Genomic DNA, 25,298 nt, shown 5'->3' on the forward strand with positions numbered 1-25,298 from the left:
GATATTCATGTCAGTTTTATTTTTTACCCATCTACCACTAGGTGCCCTTCTTGGTGAACCATTGAAAAACCTCCCTCTTTTTTTTGTGCTTGAAATTCACTGCTCGACTGAGGGATCTTACAGAGAATTGTGTGTGGGTCACAGAGATGTGGTACTCAATAAAAAATGGTAAAAACACTTATTGCACAGAGTCCATGCAACTTATTGAGCACATTTTTACTCCTGAACTTATTTAGGCTTACCATAAGCTTTTCATTAATTAATTTGTAAACATAATTCCTTTTTGACATTATGGGGAATTGTGTGTAGACCAGTTACAGAAAAAGCGGTGTGTGTGTGGGGTGGGGGGGGTGCGCACCTGGCATTGAGCTTCCTGGCTAAAAATAAAGATCAACATTGGATGCTGTGCAACAGAAAGACTGAATTCAAAGTGATGAGTTGGCTTCTTTCCAGACATAATATAAGTCTGTTTCTCTCTGAAGATATATACAGCCATTACAAAAGGGAGCTGGTATCAAAGTGCATGTACAACACCTATTGTTAGAGCTGGTAGAAAACAACATGTATTTACTTTAGAGTGGCAACTAGATGGGGCTCAATACAGCTCTGTGAGTAGGAATTCTTAACACTGTTCAACTTTAACAATATTTTATGAGCCTTCATTTCTGTTTATGTGTAGCCTGATATAGAACAGAGAAAAAAGTTCCACAGGTGAATGAGTTTCCCTATACAGATGGGTTACAAGCAGAATGAACGAACATCACAAGTCTCCATGTCAACAGCATTCACATGCATGGCCACATGACTTGACAGTAAAACAGCATGTCTGATAACTCAATCTACACCGTCCGTTCAATTTTACATTGAAAGGAAATATATGTACAGTAAACAGGGAAAAGCACAGAAATGAACCATTTGAGAAAAAAAAAAGATTGGAAGTTGAATTATTCATGGTAAAAACCATCCACATACATTAGTTAAACATTTTATTACTAAATAACAAATTATTGGTACAACAAATGTTAATGTAGGAAATAATGTAAAAACATTAATTCTACAACCAAAAATAAAACAAAGAACAACTTCAGAATCATACACAATTCAAGCAAAAACTATTCAAGAAATCCATAGGACTTAATTTCTCTCTCCATAGCTACACACAATTCCCCAATATCTACACGACATCAGCAACATCTGGTCAAAAGCAGGTCTCACATCCTCTTTGTCACACTCTTGAATTTCTGGGAGGTTTTATAGAATATGGACTTTTTCCTCTGAACATCCACGAGGTGGAGATTCCCCTCAGAAACACTCCTCATAACTCTTCTGGGCTCGTTCTCCTCTGACCCTAAGGAGAAACACAATGCTTAGATAGAGCCCCCGTCTCTATGGAGAGCTTCAAATTAAATGTTTTTCCTTTGCAGTGAGAAAAATCCCATCATAAAAAAGTTGGTTATTTTAAATGACAAAATGGAATAATAAAACAAATTGCTGTCTAAAACACATTACATCAAAAGTATGCAATCTGATGAGAAACCAAATTCTGCAGTTGTCCAAAAGCCAAACAAAACCCTTCAACATAAAATACACGCCATACGTAACAGGCAGACAAGCGCCTTCATTGTAGATTTTAAAACAGCTTGGTTTTCTAAAAGCTTGTGTCCTTCATAACAGGCATGTAAAAAAGCATATTCTGGCCCTGCCCTGAACTTTGTGTTGCAGCTGACAGATGTAGGCATAAGCTCTGCGTGTAAGCACCACTAATTGAAATGAACATGGGGATTTTAGAGGGGGGGAAAGCCACACATGAATATATTTTATAAATAGTGAATGAAAGCAAACTACACTGTTTCCCTCGGTTACTTCAGGGGAGAAACACTGGTATTGTTGCACTCACCAGCAAAACGACGCACTCTTAGTGGTCTGCTTGCTACTACTGTGGGGTCCTGCTTTATGCGCTTGGGTGCTGAAATGATTTCCTGCTCTCTGCTGCTGCTACAGGGGGAGAAACACAAGAGATGAAATACATTAATATCTGAGCAGCACAACACTTCCTTCGCTGATCCTTCGCTAAAGAACAATTTAATTGGAGTATGTCACAACCAAACCTACCAGTTTATTTTGCGTTTGCCCTGCGCAGCCGAAGTCATGGCCATGTAAGTCCTGCCACGTCGGATGTCTAACAAAGATGGTATCTCCAGTCTGCGGGAAACAACAAGTCAGGCAATGTCACTTTCCTTCGCAATATTTGAACAGTCTTTGACATGTGACCAAAACATATAAACAGACTGGACTGAGTAGCACACTCTGTTACATTAGACAATTCTGAGCTCTCTCACTGCCACTTGCTCGTACCTAAAACTTAAAAGGCAAGGCAGCTCAACATTTAGAAATAAGTACTTGGATGGGTTCGAACCCGAATACAATTTCTGCCAGTCTGTCTCCTGGGACAAAATGTGTAAAATAAAATGAATCGTTGTAATAGTAAGAGGCAAAAAAAAAAAAAGAAGAGATTAAGACTTTCTCTGAAAATATATGAATGTGTGCACTGTTTTACGTTGTTCAGCAGCTAATATTAAACTGGACTGTTGAAATGCCGGAGTATGATGACAATCTTTGACACCTTTTGGGGGGTTTGCTCATGTCATTGGCTCGGGGAGCCTGCTGTTGGCTTGGACTCAAGGGGCACGAAGTCTCAGCCTGATGATTGGGGCTACATTGGTAAAGGATGGCGGTAGCGTTGGCAAGAGCTGCTTCATCGTCTCCATCTTCAATGTCAAATGTCATGTTGGGGTCATTGACTGCAGAGTGCTGGAGAGGCAGGATTGAAGGCCTGTTGAGTGTACTGCTGGCCTCTGGAGTGTAGAGCAGTGGAAACATCCCCTCCTGTCTTAAAACCTCCTGGAGGACCATGGGAACCTGCGCTGAGGCGGAGACAACACTCCCAGGGTTTGATGGAGACACTGCCAGCTTCCTCCTGGTAGGTTTCTTGGGAATTGGTTCCATCACTGTCACCTGGGCCGCTGGGCCTAGAAAACAACATCAATAGGATTTATTTTTTTATGAAGAAGCCAAAGAAATGTAAGCCTATACATGATCAAATAAATTGCTATCAAGTTACAACACACTTCATCAAGGTCAATTCCATTTCAATATAGTCCAATCCATGTACTGCGAATTGACAAGGGGATTTTTTTTCAATTCTGGCCTAACTCTACAAATCACAATGGAATTGAAATGGAAAAAAATCATAAACATCCTCCACCAAGCACTTACATGGAAGTATTCTGTGAGGTAAGACCTTTGGAAAATTTGCGGTTATAAAAACGTAAAGGGTTCCATGTTTTACTTGACAGTCACATCTGTTCTACACACATTTATATGGGGGCGTTCTATAAGCTTCTTCCTGAAGAGGGTTCAGGGTTCATCCTGTTCAGCCAGAACACTTTGTTAGTGGTTGGTGAGGTCTTGCTACTTGGTTTACTAGTTTGAGCTCAAGTGCAAGATAAGAACGCATTATCCAGTCTAAATCTCAGTAGGCTGTCAGCTTCAGCATGTGGGTATTCACTAACAACATGGCAGTAGTTTGACATAGAAATGTCATACATGGCCCAGGGATGAAAGTTTATTTTATATCCCATGACTGGAACTGGAGTCGATCTTAGATTGGCAGGAAAACGTTTTGCCTCGAGGTCCACATTGGGATGTCGAAATTCAGAGTGCTACACAGATTTTTTTATGACCGATATGTTTGTCAAAAATAGATTTGCGGTCATGAAAAAGGGCAGTTATTTGAAAATAGATATGTCCATTACAATTTTTCACATACGTTCTATCTAGTCTTAGACATTCAAGTATGGTCTGGAGTGTTTTTATTTTAACACCCCAAATAGTCACCCTCTTGGAGAACTTTAACCCCTGTATGGCCTTACCATCTGTATTGAAGCACCATACTCATATTTTAAAATAAATCACATCTGAATAGATCTTAGGTGGCACCGGTATAAAAAGACAGTATCACCACCATTGAAAGATGAGGGAATAACCTCTCTGTTAAATACTGAAAGGAGAAGTCCATGTCTGCAGTAGGCCTAATAAGGGTTCTCATCTTTTGGCAGTTGGAGAAGTGTAGAGGAAGCCAAAGAAAGTGAACCTGGTGACCTTTACACAGTGCAGACATTAATCAGAGGTGTAAGGGAGAAAGGGCCGGGGCACATTCATGCTCACAAATTGAGTTTCACCAGTCCCGACAAGCCCTGCTACTGTGACATGGAAGATGGCTAAGTAGGAGAAAGAAGAAAAGGAATCAAATGAGGCAAAATAAAAATATATTTCGATGTTTCAAAGAAACCAAGACTTAAAGCCCTCAGAACTGCCTCAATTAGTCAGGGCACAGACTCCACAAGGTGGTGAATGCGTTCCACAGGGATGCTGGCCCATGTTGACTCCAATGCTTCCCACAGTTGTGTCAAGTTGGCTTGATGTCCTTTGGGTGGTGGACCATTCTTGATACACACAGGAAACTTTAGTGTGAAAAACCCAGCAGCGTTGCAGTTCTTTACACAAACCGGTGTGCCTGGCACCTACTAACGTACCCTGTTTAAAGGCACTTAAATCTTTTATCTGGCCTATTCACCCCCAATGGCACAGATGTACAAGCCATGTCTCAATTGTCTCATAAATACTTCTTTAACCGGTCTAATCCCAGTCATCTACAGTGATTGAAGTGGATTCAATAAGGGACTATAGCTTTCACCTGGATTCACCTAGTCAGTCTGGTCAGTGTTCATTAGGTTTTGTAAACTCAGTGTATATTTCCACACCACGAGGTTGGAATAACTGTTTAATAACAGCTGTTTGAAACGACAAAAATTTAAGCCTGTTTTGGTGGGATGGAGTTTTGGCCTGCCCTGTGACGTCGCCAGGCGGTAAACTAGTTAATGGACCAATAAGAGTTCCAAACCACTGCCAATAACAGCTAGTTTTCCCCTCCCCACTCAGACAACTCCTAGAACAATTCTTGCTTGAGAAATTACTCTTTGCTAAGAAGCTATTTTTGCTTCTTTTTGAAATTTATGGAATACAATCACAGTAAGATGACTTAATCGTTATCCAGAAATTATTTGATACAGAGATAAAATCTGCTGCATTTGAACTTTAACCAATCAAGGAAACATAACAAGGCCACATAAAATCCTTATGGAACACAAAGCAAGGAATGAGGGAAAACAACTAATGGCCGACAAAGCAGGAGTGGACATAGGATAAGTTATTTCATGGTATAAATGGTTCACAATCACTAGCCATAATTGATGACTCACACGCTTAGCAACCTGTCGTATAAAGGATACAGCTACACTGAATGGATCACCATATTAGTCATCAGTGAGGATGAGTCATACACACGACATACTGTTAATTATTGGTCATTTGATCAAGACTAAGATACAACTAACTTTACATACAACTGATTAAATGGGAATAATTGATATAGGCTACACAATACATTTTTAATATACACCAAAGTCTTTAATAGAAAACGTGTCTTCCGTTAACCGACCAAAATGTTATGAATAGAACTTTGGGATTTCATTCTGTAATAAGAGCTTAAAAACGTATTAACATGAATAAATATGTTTTACGAGAATAGGAAGACTATGATAAAACCTTTCTGAGAATGATGATTGTTACCTAAAGAACATACGTAAGCAGGGTTGTTAGAGTATAAAAGCTGGTGTGTAAGAGTAAAGTGGAGAGCACGTTGCATCAGAGCAAGAGGAGGCAGACTCACTTGTTGCAGTGAGACACTGCGGCTGCATCATTTACATGCTGCTGACCACAGCCCTGTGACGCCGCTTCCTACCTACTACATTTTACTGAGGAGGAGGCAATTCCCAGAAATGTGAACTGTGTGGTGGTGGATTTGACATATCAATTTCCCTACCCACCCCCGCACAGACAAAATAGAACCACCAACTAAATTGTTTAATGTAGAAGCTTTTAAGTGACAATGCTCACATTTTTTAACAACATACTTGTGTATCATAAAAGGGAGGGCGGATATGGAAGATTAATGGACCTATTTATTCATACGAAGAGCAGAAAGCAATATTTAGGAAATTTGAGTCACAGCTCAGATAGCAAGACAGGATGAGGGGACAGTGATAAATGGTAGCGTTTCTGACGGAGATCTGGCCCGGCAATAAATGGCAGTCAAGTTCTTTCAATCACATATTTTTGGCTTGTAGGATTAATACATGCATGAGGTGCTATTTCTGGTGGAGACAGCGCCGTATTAGGGTTGCTTGGCTGCTGCCTCCCTCTTTATCGCTGACGGGGAAGGGGCGTTTACGCTTCCCTTGTCTACCTTATTTTCCCTGCAGTGAATTTGCATTTTCATGAATGAGGTTTGAGCAGCCTGGGTTGGGAGGGCTGGATGCTGGATTGACTGAGTACAAAATATGGAGAGGAGGGGGGCAAGGAGGGAGAGTGATCGAGCAGGAAAAGTAAGACTGGCACAGAATGAGGTTGAGAGAGAGAGAGAAGAGTGATTGAAATTGTGTGGGCCATCCCGTGCTGATGGGTGCAAGGCATTGGACTGGTGGGGTGCAGAACCCTATTGAGAGGGTCATGTGTGGTGACCTCATATCCACTTAGAGATGGTGCTGTAATGAACAAACTCCCTCACGACGCCAGGACAGCGGAGTCAATCACCACCTTCCGGAGACACCTGAAACCCCACCTCTTTAAGTAATCCCTCTCACCCCCCCCCCCTTTAAGATTTAGATGCACTATTGTAAAGTGACTGTTCCACTGGATGTCATAAGGTGAATGCACCAATTTGTAAGTCGCTCTGGATAAGAGCGTCTGCTAAATGACTTAAATGTAATGTTAAATGAGAAGGTTGGAAGAGGGAGGATCTCCATACTCAATCATTATCAAGCGCTGATACTAGTTGCACAAACACATAATAAAACAAGGATTTCACACTACACAGGTAACATGACTTGGACAAGATCTTATTTCATATCTAAAGTGTAAGTCATAGTCCACAGACACAGAAGCGATAGTCCAGCGTCCCATTGTGACATAGCTACCTGGATCTGAGACCATCTGCTGGGGACACAAAGCCCGAACGCACACCGCCCCACAATTCCCAACCAACTTTCTGGTCTGGTACGCGTCCTCTACTCATTTGAAAGATTTGACAGTTGGCGAAAATGCTTGAGGTGCGCTCAGAATGAGAAAAGTAGGTAAGCCAACGGTCCAATATTGTAGAACACTACAGTGCAAATGTGTACTGGTTTTGGACTATGATAAACCCTTAAGGCCATTAATGTAATGCACAATCACAAAAAGCCACTCTGAATTAGAGAAGATACGCAAAAAAAAAAAAAAAAAAAATAGGGCTGGAATTTTGGATGACGGTTATTGGTCAGCCAAATGACCGTGGTCACCGTTATTACAGCTCAAATAGCAAAATAAAATACACACATCTCCTCTGCTCTGCTCCTGACTGCATGTGCTGCTGCCTGTTTGCTACAACACCTTGCTTGTTTCAGCAAGGAGTAAAGTTCTCACATTGTTAACAGTCCATGTTACCGTAGAAACAGACTCAACCGTTCAAATGTCTGGCCGTCCAGTCTTCAGCCAGCCGTTCCACAAAAAAAAGTCAAAACTTACGAGGGTTATTTTATTTTCATGATGGTTAAACAGTAATTGTGCCAGCCCTAGTAAAAAGTGTTTTTAAAGCCATTTCCTGTTGCGCTGTGGTCGTCTGGTGTTGTTTTCTTTAAAAATGTAGCCGACGTTTCCCACAATGTGTTTCAATCAAGTGTATAACATCTGTTCAGCAGAAAATATCATTACAGACAATTTGGACGGCCATATTTCACATACTTCCTTATTGTACTTCCCTAAAGGTTTTCCCAGTCCTTTTCTTTCTCTAAAGGGGTCTCGAGTATCATTTCATTTTCACAAAATATCTTTAGTTCCAGACCAGAAAGTCTGCAGTGCTGCACAACTGGAAATCACATTGTATTTCATGTCGGAATACTTTTTGAAGTTTCTGTAACAGTTTGCCTATTTTATTTTTCCTCGTTTAAGAATCAGTTGAAGTGCCAATTGATATCCCATCATCTCGAGGAAGGCAGAAGGGAAATGAAGTTGTTACACTAAACACCAGTGATCAGTGGGAATAAAACAAAAACCACTGTTAATCCACAAATCAATATTACTAATTTCTCACTTCAGTTTGAGCACTAGAGGGGATGTTTAATATTGTCAGTTCATTATTTTAACAATTTCAGTTCTTGTGGTCTTCTGAAACAAGCCTTCTCTATTAACATCCCATGTTTACTCTAGTGAATCCTGAAACCAGTTTTATCACAACTGAAATTGCTGATGAACAATTAACAGCTGAAACAGAGCTTTTACCACAGGAGTGATGACTTTGATGGACATATTTGATCCCCTCGGACTGTCACTATGAAGGATTCCATGTGGCAAGCTGTTAGATTAATGACCAGGTTAGCAGGCCTGAGGGAGAGTAAAGACAGGTTTACCTTTCGATGATAGATTGGGTTGAAGGCGCAGCGAGACTCTCCTCTTATGTTTCTCAGCACCTGAGTGACAGACAACAGTATGTTCAACAACACAGCCTCCTTCATGAATACCATTCCACCCCCGCAGTTATCAGCACAACACACAGCATGACTAGCATCACAGCTCAGCCTGCACAGTTATCAATAGAACAGACACAATCGTGCCTCAGCATTTGGCTGTGGTAAATGTGAATAATCATCATGAACTGTGTAGCAACGTCTGCGATTGTACACTTGCCTGGTTAAAAAAATGGATAGCCCTTTACACTTGTATCCGTATATGGGTTGAAAATGTCAGCTTTGGACATCGATAAGCTCTTAAATTGGAACAGTACAGTTACATGCTATACGTGACACTTGAGCACCGCACACAACAAGAAGTTGCCCCAATCCCTCCTGCTAATTGGGCAACTTTAGAAAATGTTTTGTCTGATTGAGGGAAATGCTGTACATTACAAGGACTCTATGTATTTTGAAAGATGTGAGTGACGCTAAGGATTATAATAAATACTGCTTTGATGGCATACAAGCAAGCCCAACACCCATGAGTCCTAATGTGCACTTCACATTTCCATATCATAAAACTTATGTAATATACATTCTCAACATTCTCATGTTTGATGTACAGTTACAAGATAACATGGCGTTATACCCGGAGTTGTCCGGAACAAATGAGCCTGTTTGTTGTATTGTGAAGAAAATTTGCCGCGAACCAGGCACTTGGATTTACTCATGAATCCATTCCGTGCGCATCAAAATTACAATCTGTTTCTCTGAATTGCTTTGTGAAAGCCTAACACTAAGATCTCATTTGATCATTTTGCTTGTCATGTTGGCAATAGAACAAGCGCTCAAATTTCACCCACTTGTCCAAGATTGTTAAAAAACAAAACATAAATTTCAAAATGATCATAAAATCAACAGTGTAATGCTTGGATTCAGTCTTGTGTCAGCTGAACGGTTGGCCTCACCTTTAGTCTAATAATCTCTCCTTAATCTCCAAACTGTTCCCTTCTAATTTCTACCATGATTATGCATTTCCATATTTTTTCTTGAAGAAACATTTCAATTTAGCTCTATCCCTATCCAATTCCCACAAGTGTAAGGGGTTAAAGGTTCAATGCAGCCATTTTTAATCAAAATATGAAATCATTTCTGGGTAACAATTAAGTACCTTACTGTGATTGTTTTCAATTAAAAATGGTCAAAAAGAAACAAATATTGCTTCTTAGCAAAGCACAATTTCTCAAGCAAGAAGTTTTCTAGGACTGTCTGGGAAGTGGTCTGAATGGAGAAGGGAAAACTAACTGTTATTGGCAGAGAGGTTTGGAACGGTTTCTAATGAACTAATTTACCACTTGGTGATGTCACCAGGCAGGCCAAAATGCCACCCCACCAAAACAGACATTTTAGACGGTCTTTTCTTAAACTAAAAATGGGCAGCATCATAATCTTTATAATTTCATAGTGTAAATATATATATAAAATGCAGGAAATCAGGTTTTGATTGCACTGGGCATTTAACTAAATGTAGCTTTAAATATATAATATTAGTAGTCTTCAGGATAGTCATTGCAAGGTGAAAACAAAGGGAATAGAACAAACAGACGAGACCTATTGAGATCTGGTATCATACGCTTGTGAAAGGAGGGTCAAATTACAGGATATCACTCAACTATAAGCACAAGTGGACAGGGCCAAAAATACTAAATAAAAGACACAGAGAAACAAGCATGTGACTGGTACAGGGGGACAGGTGCGGGGTGCACCTGCTGACATATGATGGACAGCAACATAGTAATTAAGTATTGCTGGCCAGCTTTGGTTCACGCTCCATTGTCTCCTAGGGGCTGAATGTCATGAAAGGAGGCCTGATGGCGCACTGGTGCTGGGTTATACAGGGTGTGATAGGACCTGGAGAATGGTGGCTCCCGTGTGTGTAGTTTCCCATGATCAACAGTAAATAGAGCCCAATAGCCCAGGGCCACCAGATATTGCTGTATGGCCACTGGTGGCCTGAAAATAAAGCACTACAACAGAGGATTAAACAGTCAACCAGGGGGGTATACTACAAAGCAAGATCAATGGCCAGCTAACTTGCCAAAATATATTTAGATTTTCTAGAAAGAATGGGCATGGTCTAATTAAATCATCAACCAAAAACACATATTGAACTTCAGCTTTCTTAATGAAGCAGAAAGTCAATAGCTTTGTAGTTTACCCCTCAGGGGGAAATGACATGTCATCCTTGTCATTGGGAGTTGAAGCTAAGCCTGCGTTTTTTTTAAAACAACATAAGATGCGAAGTCATGACTTACTACTGCAGGGACTGTTTTGATGTGGACAGATGAGGTGTGAAAATGACAGGATAGGTACGAGCTCTGGCCTAAGCCTGGAACTCTCAGCCTGGGTCTCCTCGTCCTTCTGCTCCCCGGCCTTCTCCTGATCGGCCCACACCACACCCCTCTCCCTGAGGACAAGGTGCTCCAGGTCCTGGTTCTCAGCCTCGTCGGCAGCTGTGACCAGGCCCGACCCCCTCAGCGTCCAATACTGTCTGCTGTAGGCAGGCAGCAGCATGTGCACCATTCTGAACAGAAGAAAGCATGAAACTCAGGCTTAAAAGATGTTCTGTTGAGTCAGTATCACAATCTATAGTGTAAAGTTGCCAAAGTGAATTTTGTTGCACATGTATGCAACACCTAGTATAGTATAATTCAAAAGACTAAGTCTCTATTCACTAATTCATATAAGTAAGCGATAACGACACTGTACATTCTCTGGAGGTAATGTATGACACACAGCCATTCATACTCACATAGTACAGTGTGAGTCACATGACTCATACTCCAATTTTGATAAATATGATTTCATATCATTCCCATCTTAATATGTCTGTATCTACCTGACCATATTTACCCATTCATGTAGGATTGAGGCCTGAAGATTCCTTCTAAAACATGTAGCAATATGTTTACAACAGATGATGTGGAGTATTGGCTCAGATTGACTTAAGTCTACTTGACAGGTCTGAAAAGTCTGACAAACCCCTTTAAGACTATTTTATAGTAATATCACTGCATTTCTACTCTGTCTTCAGTGGATACAGGTGGATGATTCAACTCTGACACGCAATGCCAGGCTTTTGTTCCAGTCCTGCTGTAGTATACCAGACTCCAGCAATCAGCTGCTCAACAGGAACAAAAGCCTGCACACCCAGTAGCTTCCAGCTGGAGCGTTGGCTTGGCCACATGTTTTACACAGTAAGTGAGGTATTTTTCCACTGTGGTATAACTGGGGTGAAGAGTTTCAAATACAACAATGAATATCGGTATGGAAGTCCAAGTTTTGGTATGGTGACAACATTACGTGTTTAATACTAAAAAAAGAAAAATGACCTACTTTTTAGTCTGTTTGTTCTCCTGGTCCTGGATGCCAATGAGGTGGTTCATTTGCTCAATGTGCTGCTTGAGGTCCTCAACCTGTAGCTGGAGCCTGTGGCAGCGAAGGTCCTTCTGGAGTACCTGGACAGGAAAGGGGAAAGTGGAAGAGCTGGTGAAATGACCACGAGGGAACATATTGAGTAACCCTGACCACAGCTAGAGAACAAGCTGGCAGGGAGTCATCAGTGACGCACAAGACAATGAGTCTTGAGGGGTTTATTTTGTGCCATGCTTCATCTCTGAGAACCTGTCTTCTGGGTAAAAAAAAAAAAAAAAAGCTGTCATCCAACTCTGACGTAAAAGAGTATACGAAACGACAGCAGAGAGAACATTTGACAAGCGGATTAATCATTGTTCTGTGCCACTTCCTAGAAGAGGGATGATAAAGAGAAAATAAACATCTACATGGGTTTTTAGGTAACTGGCTGTGTGAGGATCAATGATAAAGATCATTGATCCATTCACCTCAGTCATCCACCAGTGTACAAAAGCAATAAAATAAAGCACAGTTCTAATTACCCGGAGAACAGATGGAAGAAAATAAAACTGTCACAACAAGTTTGGACGTATTTGCAAAAAATAAATAAATACACACACACTGCTCAAAAAACTAAAGGGAACACTAAAATAACACATCCTAGATCAATGAAATATTCTTATTAAATACTTTTTTTCTTTAGATAGTTGAATGTGTTGACAACAAATCACACAAATTATCAATGGAAATCAAATCTATCAACCCCATGGTGGTCTGGATTTGGAGTCACACTCAAAATTAAAGTGGAAAACCACACTACAGGCTGATCCAACTTTGAGGTAATGTCCTTAAAACAAGTCAAAATGAGGCTCAGTAGTGTGTGTGGCCTCCACGTGCCTGTATGACCTCCCTACAACGCCTGGGCATGCTCCTGATGAGGTGGCGGATGGTCTCCTGAGGGATCTCCTCCCAGACTTGGACTAAAGCATCCACCAACTCCTGGACAGTCTGTGGTGCAACATGGCGTTGATGGACGGAGCGAGAAATGATGTCCCAGACTCCAGACTGTCACATGTGCTCAGTGTGAACCTGCTTTCATCTGTGAAGAGCACAGTGGCGAATTTGCCAATCTTGGTATTCTCTGGCAAATGCCAAACGTCCTGCACGGTGTTGGGCTGTAAGCACAACCCCCAACTGTGGACGTCGGGCCCTCATACCACCCTCATGGAGTCTGTCTGCTGAAACGGTCAGAAACATGCACATTTGTGGCCTGCTGGATGTCATTTTGGAGGGCTCTGGCAGTGCTCCTCCTTGCACAAAGGCGGAGGTAGCGGTCCTGCTGCTGGGTTGTTGCCCTCCTACGGCCTCCATGTCTCCTGGTGTACTGGCCTGTCTCCTGGTAGCGCCTCCATGCTCTGGACACTACGCTGACAGACACAGCAAACCTTGCCACAGCTCGCATTGATGTGCTATCCTGGATGAGCTGCACTACCTGAGCCACTTGTGTGGGTTGTAGACTCAGTCTCATGCTACCACTAGAGTGAAAGCACCGCCAGCATTCGGTAGTGAACAAAACATCAGCAAGGAAGCATAGGAACTGAGAAGTGGTCTGTGGTCCCCACCTGCAGAACCACTCCTTTATTGGGGGTGTCTTGCTAATTGCCTACAATTTCCACCTGTTGTCTATTTCATTTGCACAACAGCATGTGAAATTCATTGTCAATCAGTGTTGCTTCCTAAGTGGACAGTTTGATTTGACAGAAGTGTGATCGACTTGGAGTTACATTGTGTTGTTTAAGCGTTCCCTTTATTTTTTTGAGCAGTATATATATATATACTTTTAAAGTAGCATAGAGTTAACTTCCTGTGATGCGTTCCCAATTCTCTCTGGGAGATGAAAAAATGACATATTAAAAAGGGATAGTTCACCTTAACTATAAGTAGAACCATTTCTATGTATAATTAGCAATTAGTTTATTATATGGATCTTATCCAGAGTCAGCAACCAAAAAGAAGGCTGAGTTTAGGTAGCTTACAATTAAGCAGCATTGTCAATAAATCTTCACAATCCCTCCTGGATTTTGTGAGGATTTTCTGTGATATTTGCGGGAAACAATGCACTGACAAGGGAAAAAATGTGCTGAGACGTGTGGCTTGATTGAACCATAGAAATGTGCATGATTGTTTAAAATTGACCTACACCTACAGTTGAAGTCGGAAGTTTACATACACTTAGGTTAGAGTCAATAAAAATCGTTTCTCAACCACTCCACAAATTTATTAACAAACTATAGTTTTGGCAAGTCGGTTAGGACATCTACTTTGTGGATGACAAGTAATTTTTCCAACAATTGTTTACAGACAGGTTATTTCACTGTATCACAATTCCAGTGGGTCAGAAGTTTGCATACATTAAGTTGACTGTGCCTTTAAACAGCTTGGAAAATTCCATAAAATTGTGTCATGGCTTTAGAAGCTACCTGTGGATGTATTTCAAGGCCTACCTTAAAACTCAGCGCCTCTTTGCTTGACATCATGGGAAAATTAAATCAGCCAAGACCCCAGAAAATAAATTGTAAACCTCCACAAGTCTGGTTCATCCTTGGGATCAATTTCCAAATGCCTGAAGGTACCACGTTCATCTGTACAAACAATAATATGCAAGTATAAACACCATGGGACCACGCAGCCATCATACCACTCAGGAAGGAGACGCGTTGTCTCCTAGTGATGAACATACTTGGTGCAAAAAGTGCAAATCAATCCTAGAACAACAGCAAAGGACCTTGTGAAGATGCTGGAGGAAACAGGTACTAAAGTATCTATATCCACAGTAAAAACAAGTCCTATATCGACATAACCTGAAAGGCTGTTCAGCAAGGAGCACTGCTCCAAAACCGGCACAAAAAAGGCAGACTACGGTTTGCAACTACACATGGGGATAAAGATCGTACTTTTTGGAGAAATGTAGTCTGGTCTGATGAAACAAAAATAGAACAGTTTGGCCAGAATGACCATGGTTATGTTTGTAGGAAAAAGGGAGAGGCTTGCAAGCCGAATAACACCATCCAAACCGTGAAGCAAGGGGGTGGCAGCATCATGCTGTGGGGGTGCTTTTCTGCAGGAGGGACTGGTGCACGTCACAAAATAGATGGCACCATGAGGCAGGGAAATTATGTGGATACATTGAACCAATATTAGTCAGAAAGTTAAAGCTTGGTCACAAATGAGTCTTCCAAATGCACAATGACCCCAAGTATACTTCCAAAGTTGTGGCAAAACGGCTTAAGGACAACAAAGTCAAGGTATTGAGTGGCCATCACAGCCCTGACCTCAATCCTATAGAACATTTCTGGGCAGAACTAAAAAAGCACATGCGAGCAAGGAGGCCTACAAACCCAACTCAGTTACACCGGCTTTGTCAGGAGAAATGGGCCACAATTTACCCCAATGGCCTAAAGATCTCCCTCTGCAACTGGATCCTGGACTTCCGAATGGGCCGCCCCCAGGTGGTAAGGATAGGCAACAACACATCTACCAAGCTGATCCTCAACACTGGGGCCCCTCAGGGGTGCGTGCTTAGTCCCCTCCTGTTCTCCCTGTTCACCTCCAACTGCGTGACCAAGCATGACTCCAACACCATCATTAAGTTTTCCGACGACACAACAGTGGTAGATCACTACAACGATGGCCAGCCTATAGGGAGGTCAGAGACATGGCAGTGTGGTGCCAGGACAAGCACCTCTCCCTCAACGCGAGCAAGACGAAGTAGCTGATCGTGGACTACAGGAAAAGGAAGGGCGAACAGGACCCCATTCACATCGACGGGGCTATAGTGGATCTGGTCAAGAGTATCAAGTTCCTTGGTGTCCGCAATCACAACAAACTATCATGATCCAAACACACCAAGAAAGTCATAAAGAGGGCACGACAATGCCTTTTCCCCATCGGGAGACAGAATGAGTTGGCATGGGTCCCCAGAGCCTCAAAAAGTTCTACAGCTGCACCATCGAGAGCTGCATGGCATCCAACCGAAGGCGCTACAGAGGGTAGGGAGCATGGCCCAGCTTCCTGCCATCCAGGACCCATATTTTAGGCAGTGTCAGAGGAAGGCCCCCCCAAAAAAATGTCCAAGACTCCAGTCACCAAAGTCATAGACTGTTCTCTCTGCTATTGCACAGCAAGCAGTACCGGAGCTCCACGTCTTGGTCCAAAGGGCTCCTTAACAGCTTCTACCCCCAAGCCATAAGACTGCTCAACATTTCAGCAAATGGCCACCTGGACTATTTACATTGACTGACCCCTGCCCCCATCCTTTTGTTTTTACACTGCTGCTACTCACCGTCTATTTCCTACTGTATGCAGTCACTTTCCCCCTACCTACATGGACAACTTAGCTGGACTAACCTTTGCCCCTGCTCCCCCTGTATATGTATATATATATATTTTACCTTTATTTAACTAGGCAAGTCAGTTAAGAACAAATTCTTATTTTCAATGACGGCCTAGGAACAGTGGGTTAACTGCCTGTTCAGGGGCAGAACGACAAATTTGTACCTTGTCAGCTCGGGGATTTGAACTTGCAACCTTCCGGTTACTAGTCTAGGGATTTTTGCTCACCGTTTATGTGATCATTTTGACCCCACGGGATGAGATCTTGCGTGGAGCCCCAGATCGAGGGAGATTATCAGTGTTCTTGTATGTCTTCCATTTCCTAATAATTGCTCCCACAGTTGATTTCTTCAAACCAAACTGCTTACCTATTGCAGATTCAGTCTTCCTAGCCTGGTGCAGGTCTACAATTTTGTTTCTGGTGTCCTTTGACAGCTCTTTGGTCTTGGCCATAGTGGAGTTTGAAGTGTGACTGTTTGAGGTTGTGGACAGGTGTCTTTTATACTGATAACAAGTTCAAACAGGTGCCATTAATACAGGTAACGAGTGGAGGACAGAGGAGCCTCTTAAAGAAGAAGTTACAGGTCTGTGAGAGCCAGAAATCTTGCTTGTTTGTAGGTGACCAGGTGCTTGTTTTCCACCATGATTTGCAGATAAATTCATTGGAAGTCCTACATTGTGATTTTCTGGATTTTTTTTCTCATTTTGTCTGTCATAGTTGAAGTGTACCTATGATGAAAATGACAGGCCTCTCTCGTCTTTTTGGGTGGGAGAACTTGCACAATTGGTGGCTGAATGCTTTTTTGCCCTACTGTATATATACACACACTAATATATATATATATATATATATATATATACACACATAAACACACTATAATATATATATATTGTAGTGTGTATGCACAGTATGGACATTTTATGAATGGATAAGGTGTGTACAGCAGTAGTTGTATGGGATTGGTCCTTGACTAGAATACATTATAAACGTATAAAGTGTGTAAAACATTATGTCAACATTATTAAAGTGACCAGTGTTCAATACTCTTGGGCAGCAGTCTCTAAGGTACAGGGTAGAGTACTGGGTGGTAGCCGGCTAGTAACAGTGACTAAGCAGAGTACTGGGTGGAGGCTGGCTAGTGTTGACTGTTTAACAGTCTGATGACCTGGAGATAGAAGCTGTTTTCAATCTCTCGGTCCCAGTTTTGATGCACCTGTACTGTCTTCGCCTTCTAGATGGCAGCGGGGTGAACAGGCCGTGGCCCTTGTGGCTGAGACAATTCTATATAACAATTCTATATGTATTGTGATTCGATACTGCGATTTTATTGCGCTTTGATGTTCCAAACATATTGCTCACTATCTGTCTGCTGGAGAGAGACAAGAGAGAGCATGATAACATTTGTTTTGATCAGTCATGGAAATAAAAGTCCTATAAACATGTTGGCTCACTATTTTTAAAAAGATGGAAAATACCGAGTTCTGGTGCATGTACAGCTAACGCTACCTAGTATCAAATCCATACCCGGAGTCAAAGTACCGATATAATATTGTCCAAAATAATATCTGTATAAATGATATCCCCCATCACTAAATTCTGCTGTTGGAGCACCATGCAGATACAACTTGGTCCTTCTGTAGCTCAGTTGGTAGAGCATGGCGCTTGTAACGCCAGGGTAGTGGGTTCGATGCCCGGGACCACCCATACGTAGAATGTATGCACACATGACTGTAAGTCGCTTTGGATAAAAGCGTCTGCTAAATGGCATATATTATTATTATTATTAGTCCAACACTAACCACTAGGCTACCCTGCCACCCCGTATATAGCCTATTTAATGTTATTTTATTGTGTTACTTTTTAATTTTACTTTTTAATTTTATTCAAGAACTCTTTCTTGAACCGCATTGTTGGTTAAGGGCTTGTAAGTAAGCACTTCACAGTAAGGACTACACCTGTTGTATTCAGTGGATATGACAAATGCAGTTCAAATCAAATTGTGAGCCCTCTTTTTGTACTGCGGTGATGGGTCAGCTTTGTGATAACATTGCAATGTTTTTACTGTTTTATGCAGAAATAGTGCAGTGATTTGTCAAATTTGCAAGCCCTCACATAATATGCAGGGAATTGTTGATTTAGCAACAACAAAAAATATGATCACAGAATCCTGGAGAGACCATCTTCCTCTACATTTCCCCTACCAGTACATGAACAAAATAACCCATATCACACCACTAATACCACCCCTGGGTCAAGAGCTACCATATCTCCTGACCCCTCCAGCAGTTGCCTCACCACTGGTGGCTGGGAGTCCTGTCCCAGTAGCTTCATGTCATTCTCCACGCGGTGCAGCAAGCCGTTGTTCTCAAGGAAGCGCAGCTCAGCCTCCTCCAGCCTCTTGCGGATGTGCTGCTGCTGTGTGAGCAGGGAAGCCAGCTTGCGCTCGTGCTTGCAGGTGGCCTATTCAACAACAGAGCCTGTCAGATTGGGATACGACAAAGGAGTGTATGCACTTTAAAACATCCATCTATCACTGGTACATCATAAAAGACATGCTCCTTCTGGGACCATTTTCTGGCTAAAACAACATGGTGATAAGCAGGGCCTTTTTCAGACCTTCTCAGTCTTGTCTTTGGCACTGAAGAGCTGGGCCTGCTGGTTGCACTCCTCGCTGTGGCGCTGACGTAACTCGTTCTCCTTCAGCTGGCGCTCCAGAACAAGGTGCTCCCTCCTGATCCGAGTACGGCTGGAGAAAATGCTCTGTAGGGACTCTGACACCCTGTCCAGAAAAAAGGGGCAACCAGCCAGTTATTGTTAAATGGAGTCTTTGCTTAATAATGGAGGGCAAATATTTATAAAAATTAAAAAGGTTTCAGTGTTTGCCCTTCCTCAAGTAAAAATTCAATGTCATGTTATTGTACAACTCAACAGGTTGAACAGTGTTCAAATCAGGCAGTTGCCCTGGATCACCCCCAGCAGCTTTGACCTAATAAGGCAGAGGCCTTGCAACAATGTCTCATTATAGTAAAGGAAGAGGGATATGCAGGTAAATAAATAAACAGACAGTGGAGAGCAGCCGCTGAGATGTGACTGCAATCTCCAATGTAACCCCTGTGACGTAGGAGCCGCTGTGGCCTTGCCAGACTGATGAATTTTTTATTGTGTGAGAAGCATGCTGCCTCTCTTCAGAGCCTCACATTGTGCGAGTTGTGAATTCTGATGCCGGTGAATGAAATGCGTGGGAATGAGACTCATTCAGCTTTCCACCCCCCGGCCCCCCTTCCCTCTCTCCCTTTTTAAACAGATGCCACTGCAGCCCTTAGAGGGAACTGAAGGAAGGACATTTTTAGCTAATATCGATATATTGGGTAGCTTAATTTACGTGGCTCACAGCTGCCCCTATCAAAAATGCAGAGCAAACTCTCCACCCACCAGGTCCTTGGGCTTTGTACTTTTCCCTCAACATTATAAATTATCTATGGATTTCAATTAAAGTGTACAAGTTTAAAGAACAACACTCAAGTGTGGTGCATATTATGCATAACAGAACTTGTATTACTATATAAATACAAGTTTTGCCTTTTGGTTGTTGCATGCACATTGGCACAAGAAATAAGTGCTTACTTGTGAATCTCTGTTTGGTTCTGACTGGAGATTGCATTAGAGCCCCCAGGAACAAGAGGGTCCATCTTCCTCTCCTCATATTCTTTCAACTTCTTCTTCAATTGAACGATCTGAAATGGCATAAACCATTGATACATTTCACAATTTATGTCCACACCTTTTCTGACCATAAAGGCCTCCAGTCTGTGTAGTAGAGATGGGTGCTTCATCTTAAATTACCTCTTCTCGCTGCCTCTCACATATCACTGCATACTGGCCGATGTGACTGTCCAAGCTGACAACATTCCTCTTGAGCTAAAGGACAGGTAGATGCATGTAAAAATGCATGGAGGGAGAAAGAGAGGCATTACAAACAGAAATATTGTAAGAAATGCCATGTAGTACAAGTTCCACTGTCAAAACCACCTCTGAACTTATTTTTGGCTTTTAAAAACAGAGTTTATTACAAACGAAGGTACACTAAGGAGAGCACGGCCAAAAAGGCCTAAGTCAATCCTATAACATTGTTGGGATGGGTGAGTAGTTTACTGACCGATGATTTGATCTCTTTGGCCCTGTTGGCGTATTTCAGTGTGTTGTGGGTGTCGTCATAAGATTTGGAGGAGGGGCTAATGTTGGCGATCATGACCGTCCTGCAGTTCCCGCCAAGAGAATCTTTAAGGAGTCGTGTTAGCTTGCTGTCCCTGTATGGTATGTGGGCTTTCTTACTCTGCTAAAAGAAAGAAAGAAAAAAACAACATTAGCCGAGAAGAGTAAAAGTGCAAAACAGGAAATGGTTATGCCTACACATTCAGGTTTGAGGTGGGGAAAGGTCTGAAAAACCTCACTGGACATTAATACTTTTATTTATTTATATAAATGAATTCCAACTTGCTTGCGTTAAAATGGAATTGACCACAGTCCTATGACCCTTTGGGACTCAAGGCATACAGTAAATGCCCAGTGACAACACACAAATAAGGCTGTATAAGGGGGCATTTTAGAATAGTCAAATACACTGAATGTACAAAACATTAAGAACACCTGCTCTTTTCATGACTGACTGACCAGGTGAATCTAGGTGAAAGCTATGATCCCTTATTGATGTCACTTGTTAAATCCACTTCAAATCAGCGTAGATGAAGGTGATGAGACAGGTTAAATAATTATTTTTAAGCTTTGAGACAATTGAGAGACGGATTGTGTATGTGTGCCATTCAAAGGGTGACTGGGCAAGGCAAAATATTTAGGTGCCTTTGAACGAGGTATGGTAGTAGGTGCCAGGCACACCAGTTTGTGTCAAGAATTGCAACACGGCTGGGTTTTACAGTTTCCAGTGTGTATCAAGAATGGTCCACCACCCAAAGAACATCCAGCAACTGTGGGAAGCATTGGAGTCAACGTGGGCCAGCATCCCCGTGGAACGCTTTCGACACCTTGTAGAGTCCATGCCCTGACAAATTGAGGCTGTTCTGAGAGCAAAATGGGGGGGTGCATATATTAGGATGGTATTCTTAATGTTTTGTATATACACATTCTTATTGGCAGACGGTAACTATTTGTTTCAATAAAAACGCCCAAGCACATTATCTTCTGCTGGTGTGAATGTGCTATGTCTGAATTCAGCCTGGCTTCACTAATGGCACAGATGCATCTTGAGTACATTACATCTGTTCAGGTGAGTCACAGTCGCATGGAGATTCAAATGGCAGGAATTACCAGGAACTTGCAGAGGAAAAGTGATCTGCAATGGGCTGGGGGCTGCCCAGCTGTTCTCCCTGGCCGAAACCTACATCTGGAACCAGGAAACCCTTATATTTCCAGCTGATCCTATGGGAGCCTAAAGTTTGAAGCTTAAAGGAGGTTGTCCCAATTAAGCAGAGTGAGTCTTTTGCCAGAGCAGGATTTACAATATACAGCCTGAGAGAGAGGAAATGGGCCAATGGAGAAAACCACAAAGGCTAAATATGTAACTGCAATTCATGGCCATGGGACCAGTTCAAGCTGGGACATCAAGGTGCCATTCCCTAAAGCGAACAACGGTGCCATAAAAATAAACAAAACAAAAAATGTCAGTACAGAGGTGGCATGTTTGTGCAGCATTTCCTAAATGCAAGTGGCCTGCCTGTGGAACTTGAATGAAATATTTTCCCAAATACTTGGCTTGCTAACAGACCAAGCAATGCTCCTTGAATCACAGGGAGCTGCTCACTTTTATCTGGCAACGATTGAGCAGGGGAGTATTGCAGCCAGTAAGATGTAAAATTGCAATCAATTAAACAAAATGAAGACAGAATAAATTAGACTAGACCGACCTAAATATCCACAACAAGAAAAAACATTATCTTAAAAAATGCAGTGTGACCACAGAAATCAACTGGCAGAGAAAATGAATGACAACAAGGTATAACCCTAACACCATTCACTGGTGGGATAAACATAAGAAATCAGTTGTAACACCAGGGTAGTGGGTTCAATTACTGGGACCACCCACAAATAAAATGTATGCACATGTGACTAAGTTGCTTTGGATAAAAGTGTGTGTGTGTGTGTGGGGGAATGAATTCAATAGTTTAAAATGACTAAACCAAATGGAAACTGTGTAGAAAAGATAATGATCCTACATTCATGCGGTTTCTTGACTGTGTCCTGCTTGCTTATAATCCCAAAAATGAAAGCCAGACAATCTGGGAGCATTGAAAATTCCAAAAATGATAGTGCTCAATCTAACTATCTTTAGCCAATTTTGATGGCAAGGAAATAGAAGTTTCAGTGCATCCCTCTGGACTTCGCACACCGAATGCGGCCCCCAGGGCAAAATTTGTTTAACTCACCTGTCAGTGTTAAATCTAGACATAAGTTTGTGTATTCTCAGTGGTGAGGAAGCAGGACCATTTCAGGAGTCACACAGAAATGCCCCTGGGTTTTATTGTCAAAAGATCAACCAGCATTATGAATTATATTGTATTCTATGAGCAGAAACATTTCCTTTTAATAATTTAAGGTCCTATTCAATGAGAAACATGCATCAAGATGCTTTACACATACCTTAGGGTCAGCCAGAGCGTTGATGACATTTCCCAGGGCAAGGAGTGAACGGTTGATGTTAGCGCCTTCCCGTTGACGTGCTCCCTTTGCATTGGTGGCACTTGCTCGCTCGGAGCCAGCGAGGTCAATCAGGCTCATTTTGGCCACACGGACATTTGGATTAAGGCTAGCCGTCCTGTCCTGTTGCTTCAAGTAAATCTAGTGGGACAAGAACACCAACAATGTCATCTTCACCTGTCCAGTGACTGCAGTGGGTAAACCTGAAAGACACAACGTCTGGTAAAGGAGGAAAGGTAGATGACGCCACTCCATTGAAATAGCCTACCTGAAATACAGCATGGGACCGTGACGAGGTGGCATTCATGTCAGTGGGGTGCTGCGTTCTATTCCGATTGCCATAATCCAAAGCTTCAAGGATGTGCTCAGCAGACTTAGGCTACAAAAGAGGTCAGATGAATACTTTTAAACAAATAAAACTAGAACACATAAATCAAAAAGAGATGTAAAAAAGAAAAACTACAACACACCTGACAGACACAACAAATAACCTGTTGATCACTAACCTGGTGCAGAGTAAGGCCTTGGATAACCACTCCTTTCGAGGGGTCCTCCCTCACTGCAAGAGGGCCCACATTAGCCAAGAGGTCCCGGATTTGCTCATTATAGACCTGCAAACCAGTTATGACAAAAACTTGACTGATTTCTATTGACAATTTAAATCCTGATTGTTCATTAATAAAACCTGTTTCTTTAATTCCCAGGTATGATGGAGGAAGATATTTCCTTGAATTCTGTGTAAATTTATTAATTGAAAAATCAGACAGACAAAATCAAAGAGTTACCTCAAGATAAGAAAATGCTACATCAAATATTTTCTCTTCCTTGACTTGATCCATTCGGTTGAAGAGCTCCGTCATGGTGCGATACATCACACCGGGGTCATTGCTTGAGCCCAACATGGTGTGTGTCTTGCCTGCTCCTGTTGCACCATAAGCAAAGACTGCAACATTTCAGAGAAGGATTAGTAATTAAACATGATCAAAACTTCCACCCAAATTAAAATAAATCAGATTTTGGTAGGTTTAAATGTAACACCAAATGTATTGGAATTTAACTGCTAAATGGAGTACAAAGATATAGGCTACTGTAGCATACTAATTACTATTTCTAAAATGGGCCTCTGTACTATGACATTCATTTAAATTGAGCTATTTGAAACACTGTTTACACAAAGTCCGTCTCAATGTGCACATAGCCATAGGCCTACTAATCAAACGGTGTAGTCCTGTAAAGATTAGTAAGCTTAGGCCTATTTTATTACCTGTACAGTTAAAGCCATTCAACACTCCATCAAGTATCCTTTTAGTGGTGTTCTCAAAGATATCCACCTGAGAAGAATCCTCCCCAAAAACATTATCAAAGACAAATTTCAGGTCCTTATTGGCTCTCTTGTTGACATCTCTGTTTCGAACTCTTGGTCCCCCGAAAGATGTCATTTGCTGTTCCTTGGGGTCAAATATTAGCATGTGGTTGTCCACAACTTGGACCACATTCCTGAAGTTCTCGCACTTCTCATTGTCGTTAGTTGGCCGCACACGAACAACCACTTTGACATGGCTGCACACGTCCATGACTCTTCTTATTGTGTATTGATCTAGTTGAGAGATCAAAAGGAAGATGCTTTAGCTGACTAAACTCCAAGGTGAAAGATGTTTCTGATATACTCCAATGGAATGGCGCAGAGGCCAGGCTTTGTGGAATTGGGCGTGGCCAGATGTAATAACATAGCTAGCTACTTGCATTCGACAACATTACATTTTAAGCAGTGAACACATACAAATATGTTGTTACATAAAGAACAGGGCGACTTGAATGTCTCGTGTATTCGTCGCCCGTAGTGCCTTGTTGTGGCTAGCTAACATTAGCAGTCAACAAAGAGCCATATAAGCTCACCTCCGAGCGAAAACAGCAAGTGCTGCGAGTTGTAAAATACATCGTAAACATTACTTTTGCTCTGGAGCGAAGGATAATACACCCACAGCTTACCTTAGACTCTAATTGTCTCACATTTGCAATTGCGGCTTGTTAGCAAGTAACGTTACAGCCACCGCTACTTTTTCTCTCAAGACGAGCGCGTCTTTTCAAAAACAAGCCCCCTCTTCCTTCGCAACAGCTGATTGGCTATGCACCTTGAGTGACGTTGGTGAGCTTGGTGTTGCCGTCATTTGATTGCA

General features: G+C 41.9%; 1 protein-coding gene across 2 annotated transcripts; it reads right to left on the minus strand.

Annotated features, from left to right (window-relative positions):
- On the minus strand, positions 1-25,267 carry LOC124035632 (kinesin-like protein KIF18A). Of its 2 annotated transcripts, none has more exons than XM_046349181.1 (18): positions 25,111-25,267; positions 24,386-24,718; positions 23,907-24,064; positions 23,628-23,732; positions 23,390-23,500; positions 23,065-23,262; positions 20,570-20,746; positions 20,257-20,331; positions 20,038-20,147; positions 19,030-19,192; positions 18,709-18,873; positions 12,003-12,124; positions 10,922-11,190; positions 8,565-8,624; positions 2,624-3,029; positions 2,113-2,202; positions 1,898-1,995; positions 1-1,348 (listed from the first exon to the last, which is right to left on the minus strand). In XM_046349181.1, the coding sequence occupies exons 2-18, from the start codon at positions 24,693-24,695 to the stop codon at positions 1,212-1,214; spliced, it is 2,754 nt and encodes a 917-aa protein (XP_046205137.1). In that variant the 5' UTR covers positions 24,696-24,718; positions 25,111-25,267; the 3' UTR covers positions 1-1,211. The 2 variants fall into 2 exon arrangements, with proteins under 2 accessions (XP_046205137.1, XP_046205135.1); XM_046349179.1 differs by having other exon boundaries at positions 20,570-20,749; positions 25,111-25,266.
- Between the last annotated feature and the right edge of the window lie 31 nt (positions 25,268-25,298).

This window comes from Oncorhynchus gorbuscha, linkage group LG05, assembly GCF_021184085.1.
Source record: "Oncorhynchus gorbuscha isolate QuinsamMale2020 ecotype Even-year linkage group LG05, OgorEven_v1.0, whole genome shotgun sequence".
Lineage (NCBI taxonomy): Eukaryota > Metazoa > Chordata > Actinopteri > Salmoniformes > Salmonidae > Oncorhynchus > Oncorhynchus gorbuscha.